General features: G+C 37.2%; 1 protein-coding gene across 1 annotated transcript; it reads right to left on the bottom strand.

Moving 5' to 3' along the window:
- Positions 1-248: 248 nt before the first annotated feature.
- Positions 249-8610, bottom strand: phb2b (prohibitin 2b). The gene is made up of 10 exons (XM_052130796.1): positions 8546-8610; positions 7692-7821; positions 6285-6369; positions 5645-5724; positions 1984-2168; positions 1729-1858; positions 1545-1648; positions 1253-1330; positions 918-994; positions 249-740 (listed from the first exon to the last, which is right to left on the bottom strand). The coding sequence occupies exons 1-10, from the start codon at positions 8564-8566 to the stop codon at positions 719-721; spliced, it is 912 nt and encodes a 303-aa protein (XP_051986756.1). The 5' UTR covers positions 8567-8610; the 3' UTR covers positions 249-718.

Genomic DNA, 8610 nt, shown 5'->3' on the forward strand with positions numbered 1-8610 from the left:
TAGTGCAGTCCAATTCAGGTATAAAAATATATCACTAACTAAAAAATAAACTGCTATTTTAGGCAGTTAAGACCTACACTTAGGGCTAAACTGCTGTGAACTAAAGGCAGCAGATACATTTTTACAAAACATTTTTATAGAGAAGTATTTCAATGATTATAACATTCAAAGTCTATCCAAACACTAATATAATTAGCTAACCTACTAACTAATGATGGGAATAATAACGGCACTCTTCATTAACCAAAACAACAACAACATGAATTTCAAATGTTTTGACAAAGTTTTTTATTTTGAGCTGTTATTCGTCACATTTACAACTTCACGAGTCATCATATTTCAAGAAAAATATTAATCATTCCCAAAAGAATGGATGGATTTATTGTTTCGGCTAATCTTGAGCTCATTTAATGTATTAGTCTCCTGTTACACACAAAATGTATGAAAATAATCTGGTACAGTACATAGTTGCCTTCATTTATTGTGCTGAAAATTAATACAAAACTGCAGTGTCTTGATAACCAGTAATTTGTAGAGTCAAAATTATCTGAAGCACCAGGACTACACCATTAGATATTCAATGAGTGTTTGCTGGACTGACAAATCCATTTGTGACCCAATCAGAAAATCATGTGACACAAACAGCCATCTTTAGGAAACACATACGGTCATTGGCAATACAACCTGACATTTGGAATGAAAGTACATTCTGAGTGGGTTACTTCTTTCCGAGTGACAACCTGTAATGCAAACAGTTTATAATTGTATTAAGAACAAATCAAACATTTTTTTCCTAATATTTTTTTTTAATAATGTTTTTTTAAACAAGTAGAACATTTGTAAGAAAGATTTTTTGAAAATTCAGGAAGACTGTATGTGAATGGCATATAACCAAATTAGAAAAACTGAGCTCTTACTTGTTAAAAGCATCATCCTGTAGATTCAGGACCAAACTATCTGCACTCAGGTACACCTTGTTCTGTGAAGCTGCCACCTGAAAAACAACCTTCATCTGGTCAGGGCATCCAAACATTCTGCTTTTCCACAAAGGTTAAGCCAAAAAAGCAATCAAAGACCAGCTGAACCTTGGCAGAACTACTAGTGAACATCAAATATTTACACTGTTGAAATACACATCTTTTTTTCCCAAAGGGTACTATTTACAACAGGAAAAAACATTTAAAACCATGAATAAACTGCCACAAAAACGCAAAGAACTGGAACGTAGCAGAGGTGAATAATAATTTCATACCGTTTTGGCAATGTTTTGCGCTGCTCTGATTCTTCTGAGTTTAAGATATCCAGGGTTCTTTGTAACAGCCTCCCCTAACTGTGAATCAGGTCAGACCACATATCAAAATACATCGATGACTTAAACAGTGATACAGGATAATGAGTGCTTTTTTTTTAAGATATGTAGATTATTGTGTGCAACTACAGTATATAAAAAAAAAACTCTCAACAGATACATTTAATATTCATATGCACATGATATTTGGATCAGTGTTTGGCAAATTAATACATTTAGGAGAAGCTTCCCATACCATTTTGGCTGCCTGGGCTTCTCCTTCAGCTTGGATAATCTTCTGCCTTTGTTCTTGTTTTGCTTTCTCCACAAAGAACTGAGCTCTTTGCGCCTCCTGCTGGGCTGGAAGACCATGCACACTCTTCATTACAGTAACTGTGCCCACATTGAGCAAAAGCTCACAATAACTGAATTTGACTTACCAACTTGTTTGGCTTCCACAGCTGCTGTGTACTCCTTGCTGAAGCTCAGCTCAGTGATAGCCACATCGTCAAGAATAATGTTGAAATCCTTAGCACGCTCATAAAGCTCTCGCCGGATCAGTAATGACACCTACACTCAATTAGTAGAGAAGAAATATTAGGAACAATCAAATTGTAGACCTTACAAACATCTACATATTCACAAAAGGCATCACATCAATCAGGTTCATAAACTAGAACCCAGAGAACACTAACCTGTGCTCTTTGTGTAATTAGTTGAGAGGCATTGAACTTGGCAACCACACTCTTTAGAACTTCATTTACAATGGATGGCAGCACACGCTCATCATAGTCCTTCCCCAGTTGCTGGTATAAGTTGGGAAGTTTGGAGGCCAAAGGTCGTGACAGCACACGCAAACCAATGTTCACCATCTGCAGGTCTGATCACACCATAACAATGATCAAAAGGATTACTGCAATGGACTTCTAAAAGACCAGTACACACCTTCAGCTCATTCAGAATGCTGCTGCCAGGATTCTTCCCCAAACCAATAAATCGGAGCATATTACTTCAGTCCTCATGTCTGTACACTGGCTTCCAATTACATTTAGAATTGATTTTAAAAGTACCATTTCTCGTTTATAAATCACTCAATGGCCTAGGACCTAAATACATTGCAGATAAGCTTGTTTCATATAAACCTAACAGACATCACGGATTATTAGTATCAAGTCACTTAGAAATACCAATGGTCAACTCAAAACAAGGAGAGACTGCGTTTAGCTATTATGCCACCTGCAGCTGGAACCATCTTCCAGAAGAGGTCAGGTGTGCCCCAACATTCACATTCAAATCCGAAACATCTGTTTAGCTGTGCATTTTCTGACAGAACACTGTGCTGTCTTACTGATTGCACTGCATCATTTTATTTCTGTATTCCTTTTCTTTTTAACTATTTATTTTATTACTTGTTTTTAATTGCTTATATAATTTTTATGTAAAGCACATGAATTGCCATTGCGTACGATATGCGCTTTATAAATAAACTTGCATTTCCTTGCCTATTGTATCCAGTACAAACATGTCAGATGTGTGTTGTTATTTTGAACAGCAAAAACAGAAGAGCAAAAATGTTTTAGAAGTATAAAAAACATTTTTTCACATAAATCATCATGTTGTGATGTGTGTGTGTGTGTATAATAATATATATATATATATTATTCACTGGTGGCCAGATGTTTGAAATAAATGTACAGATTTTGTTCTTATGGAAGGAAATTGGTACTTTTATTCACCAATGTGGCATTCAACTATTCACAATGTATAGTCAGGACATTAATAACATGAAAAATTACTATTACATTTAAAAAAATAAAAAATGTTCAGAAATTCTTAAACTACTTCAAAGAGTTCTCATTTAAAAAATCCTCCACATACATCAATGACAGCTTTGCAGATCCTTGGCATTCTAGCTGTCAGTTTTTTCCATATACCGTAATTTCCGGACTATTGAGCACACGTGAATATAAGCCGCACCCACTGATTTTTAAATAAAATATTATTTTGAACATAAATAAGCCGCACCTGTCTATAAGCCGCAGGTGCCTACCGGTACATTGAAACAAATGAACTTTACTCAGGCTTTAACGAAACACGGCTTGTAACAAAAATAAATAGGCTTTAATGAAACACGGTGTGGCAGCGGGCGTGGTCAAGCTGCCGTCCGGAGAGAAAAGCGGTAAGGGCGCTTACACCTGAGCTAAATTATGTATAACACCGTGTCTAATTTCAGTAAGCATGGGGAGAGCGGCATAAAAAGGCAGCAGCCACAGAGCTGAGAGAGTGACACACGCCAGTCTAGTGTTGGCGATAGAAGAATTGAGAAACTTTATAAAATTGATTGTAAACATTGCTGTGGCCATTAAAAGCCTTACCTGGAACGCCAAGTGCCCTGCTGAAAACTGTCACACTGGTGCCCGTGTGACAGTTTTCCCAAGAAGGACACGTGAAGCAGGGCACTTGAAATTAGACACCGTGTTAGACATAATTTAGCGCAGGTGTAAGCTCTTACAGCTTTTCTCTCCCGGACAGGCACTTGACCACGCCCGCTGCCACACACGGCTTGTAATAAAACATTTGCAGTAAACAGTAGCCTACCAAGAAAGTCATTGGTCACTATCTTCCTCGCCCTGTGCACTGAAACCACTGAAGTCATCTCCTTCGGTGTCGGAGTATAGCCTCAGATTTAGTTGTCTTTTGCACAGAGTCAATTCCTCACGCTGCTGTTTCCAACGCCTTATCATCGACTCATTAAGACCAAGCTCCCGTGCAGCAGCTCTATTTCCTTTTCCAACAGCCAGATCAATCGCCTTCAACTTGAAAGCAGCATCATATGCGTTTCTCCATGTCTTTGCCATGGTGAGGGTGACAAAATTACTACCGTAATCAGAATGATGGGAAGTTTGAGCTTCGATTTAATCTAAACAGTAAACAAAAAAGTTGTTTTGACCTTAACCCGTTCGGCAATTTCATTGGTCTAATGAAAGCTTCACGCCGCCAAAAAACTGAGCACGTCACAGAATGGTTTTTTTTTTATAACATTTGAAAGCGGGAAAAATCCATATATTAGCAGCGTCATTGTATAAGCCGCGAGGTTCAAAGCGTGGGAAAAAAGTTGCGGCTTATAGTCCGGAAATTACGGTACTCAGGTGACATTTCACCCCACGCTTCCTGTAACACTTGCTATAGATGTGGCTGTCTTATTGGGCACTTCTCATACCCCTTATTGTCTAGCTGATCCACAAATGCTCAATGGGGTTAAGATCCATAAAACTCTTTTGCAATTATCTGTTGTCCAATGTCTGTGTTTCTTTGCCCACTCTAAAAAAAAAAAAAGTTTCTTTAAAAAATGTCTTTGCAATTTTTCCCATAAGGCCCGTAGCCGAGTCTTCTCTTTACCGTTATACATGAAACTGGTGTTGAGTGGGTAGAATTCAATGAAGCTGTCAGCGGAGGACCTGTGAGGAATCTATTTCTCAAATTAGAGACTCTGATGTTCTTATCCTCTTAATCAGTTGTACATCTGGCCTTCCACATCTCTTTCTTTCCTTGTTAGAGCCAGTTGTCCTTTATCTGTGAAGACTGTAGTGTACACCTTTGCATGAAATCTTCAGTTTTTTGGCAATTTTAAGCATTGCATAGCCTTCATTCCTCAAAACAAAGATTGACTGACGAGTTTCAAGAGGAAGCGGTTTCTTTTTTGCCATTTTTTACCTAATATTGATCTTAACACATGCCAGTATATTTCAAACTGTGGCAAGTCAAAAACAAACACAAAGACAATGTTAAGCTTCATTTAACGAACCAAATAGCTTTCAACTGTGTTTGATATAATGGCAAGTGATTTTCTAGTACAAAATGAGCAATTTAGCATGATTACTCAAGGATAAGGTGTTGGAGTGTTGGCGGCTAGAAATGGGGCCTGTCTAGATTTGATTAAAAAAAAATGACTTTTCAAATAGTGATACTTTGTGATCAGTTGGATGACACTTTGGTGAATTAAAGTAAGAATTTCCTTCCGAAACAGCAAAATCTGTACATTATTGCAAACTTTTGGCCGCCAGTGTATATATAATATTTTTTTCTCTTCTATTTAGCTTTCATTGTGGCTGGTTCTCTTTAAAATCTTGCCCTGCCATGTGTTCAACAGATACAAAAACCTTTTGTACATCTTAGAAATTATGTTTAAAAAATGTTCGGAGCAAAACAGTGGTCTGATTGCAAAATAAATTAAGTTGCAAAATATCGGTATTGGCCCAAAATGTTCATATCGGTGTATCCCTAGCTGTATAAACAAAGAATGAACATCAAAATAACGAGTCAAGTATTAGCAATATAAACAAGTACAAAATGTACCTTTACTTCCTGTTAAAGATGCTATTTTCCTTGGTTTGGCTCTGATATCATATATGATTGGATTCTGAAACCATGGTATCCTATGAAAGCAAAAGAGCTTACTTTTAATAACTTTTTTTTTGCAGATACACAGCATATTATACAGTTGGTTAAAACTTTCCTTCTTAAGCCCCATTCACACCGCCAAACAAAGAAACATGATCTCATACATTTTCAATGAAAGCAGAGCAACTTCCGGGAACAAGTGCGACAGTGACAGTTGGTGACAAGATGTGGGCGTGGCGAGCAAAACGAAAAAGTTGAGAAAAGTGCAAATGACGAGCAACTACCTATGCGAGAGAAGGCATTGGAGCACACTTCATCTTTCTCCTATGACATAATGGTGTGGAGTGCAGGCAAGACATAAGAGAAGTTATATCATCTCATCTGTGATCAGATTTGGAAAAGCGATGGCCAGTTGTGCAGTCCAGCAATAACATTAGGGAGAGAGAAGAATGCCCACTAGCAACTTCACAATACAGAGACTAGTGACATCCAGCAATAATTTCGCTGGTGGTGTGAACAGGGCTTCAGTTACACTAAGATAACACATGGGGTTTGGTTACATACAGCACAAATTAGCTTTTCAAAAAGTCAGTACCTGAAATGGAGACCCTCAGAGAGGACGGTGTCCATCTGCATTCCTCCAATTCTGTTAAAGATAATTGCTCGCTGACCACCCTCCACTAAAGACAAGACCATACAAGATTGATAACATTACCAATGCTTTTATTTTAATCTTAACTTTTAAGCAAACGTTCGGATTTTTATCTTTCGCACGCGAAAGTCTCTTAGATTTTTTTTTTGCACAGGTCACTTCAGGGGCTCCGTACCACCTTGAGGACTATAAAAAAAAAAAACATTTGATACACGGACTCCTTAAGACATCCTGAAAATGTGTATTACACTTCATGATGATCAGCCATTTTCAATTAAAATTATTGGCAGCTGAAATTTGATTGACTGTATGCCACCATATTTTTAATATGTTCACTTAATATTTTAACACTTGTACCAAAGCACCACCACACCAAATTTCAACTTCCTCGATCAAACAGATGCAGAGCTAAATGCTACGTTTTCCTTTTTTTTTTATTATAGCACCAGCTATTGCCGGAATTCTGCGAAATTGTGTGCGCATCCTCAGAATGTCCTGTTGTTAATGTGAAAATGTTTCAAGCAAATTAGACCGCGCTCAGGAGGTATAGGCCTTTTAATAAAAAATGTATGCATGTATCATCTTTTATCTGCCAAAATTAATTGATGAATCATAAATCGAAAACAACTTTTGGTCAGGAAGGTTTCTAGATGATCCATGCCAAATTTTGTGCGAATTGTACAAACGGCATCTGAGGATTTTGAAAACATATGTTTTCCAGAAAATTTTAAATGCCGAATATACATTCTGTTTGGCTCGACCAAAGGATTCAGAGGAAAGAAGAGTTTTGATTCTAGCACTTACGGTTACAGATGAGCAAAAACTTAAATATGCTGCTTATATCGCCAACTAGAATAGCGTGTTATTTCGCTTGCCTGAGTAGTGGCTGGGATTTGGGACCATCCCACCAAGTTTGAGATCTCTGGGCCTTACAGTTTCTGACACCCAGATACTTTTAGGAAAGAAAAAAAAAATAAGAATAATAAGAAAATCAGTACAAATACAATAGGGTTCCAGCACTTTTGGTTAAGTGCTGAAAAGGCAGAATGTTAACAATGTCACAAAAGTACAGATTTCTATGCTCAATTAAGTGTTGCCCTTGCCTCTTGTATCATAGTTTTATGAATACTGTAATACTTTGACATCTAATACACTTAAATGCTCATAGTATTCTTAAGAAGAAAAAAATATTTGTAGTTGGTTCATGGACTATAAATAAGCTTATAACCTAAATAATACTGCCCCACCACGAGTGAGACTACAGTAGTCTGTCAGATTTTGACAGTTAAACAACTAAGCAGACAATGATTTTCTGATAAGGTAAGAAAATGCTTCCGATACTTGATGTACCTGTGTATGTGGCTTCTTTGACTCCATAAGAGAGAGCACCAGCTCCAATTAATAACTTCAGTCCGATTCCAGCACCCCTTGAGCCAGAGGACATGCGTCCAGCGAGGTCTCTCAGGTGCTGTAGGAACCTCTGCGAGGGCACAGAATATATCCATCACTTTAGTGTAAATTACTATGAAAATGTTGCAATATCATGGTACATTAAGAAGGAAGAATTTATCACAAGCAAGGTCTAAGGGTTAAATGAGAGGTTAGCGCCATCCTTTGACAATTTACGGGTATAATACATAATAAGAATTGTCCAAATGAATTGTCTAGACTTTTTAATTTAGGGAAATTAATTGAGTTTATTCTGATGCAACACGAGCTACTTTGATTTAAAAATTAGACAACCACGCATACTTCGTCAATCGTGAATCGACTGAAAATGACAAATTGCATGCATCCTGTCATGACAACTTCAGCCCTGCAACAATTTGTTACAGGTGAGATTAAACGTCAAAAGGTCCAACATATTAAAATCAGTCGGCATTTCAATGTAGTTAGTTAATTAAATAGATCATTTTATTTTTAATTAGTCTGTTAATGTATAAGCTTCCTACTTAAAGATCAAATCAAACTGCATACATTTTAGTGTGCAGATAGCACAGTTTAATTTTCAAGACGTGCTTTAATTTATGTGTGGAGAACAGGCTTACTGTGGTCATGGATGGACATGTGACACTTATCAAGAGACCATTACCAAGCTAAACAACGTGTTCACAGTTGCACTTTATATTAAATACTGTGATCATTTACAAAAAGTGAAAATCACTATTCAGTTCTAAGTGAATAAATCACAAAAATGTACTCACGTTAGGCTCTTTATTCGCCATGCTTGCAGGAGCTACTCAAGGTCGTAAGGACAACTTCCGTCCCG

Source organism: Xyrauchen texanus, chromosome 7 (genome assembly GCF_025860055.1).
Source record: "Xyrauchen texanus isolate HMW12.3.18 chromosome 7, RBS_HiC_50CHRs, whole genome shotgun sequence".
Taxonomy (NCBI): Eukaryota; Metazoa; Chordata; class Actinopteri; order Cypriniformes; family Catostomidae; genus Xyrauchen; species Xyrauchen texanus.

Bases quoted from the DNA above. Each gene is read 5' to 3' on its own strand.
- phb2b (XM_052130796.1), bottom strand. From the start codon at position 8,566: ATGGCGAATAAAGAGCCTAAC. The intron at 6,370-7,691 runs GTACATCAAGTA...TCTTGTCTTTAG, and splicing joins CAAAGAAGCCACATACACAG to TGGAGGGTGGTCAGCGAGCA. The intron at 741-917 runs GTAAGAGCTCAG...TTTGCATTACAG, and splicing joins CAGGATGATGCTTTTAACAA to GTTGTCACTCGGAAAGAAGT.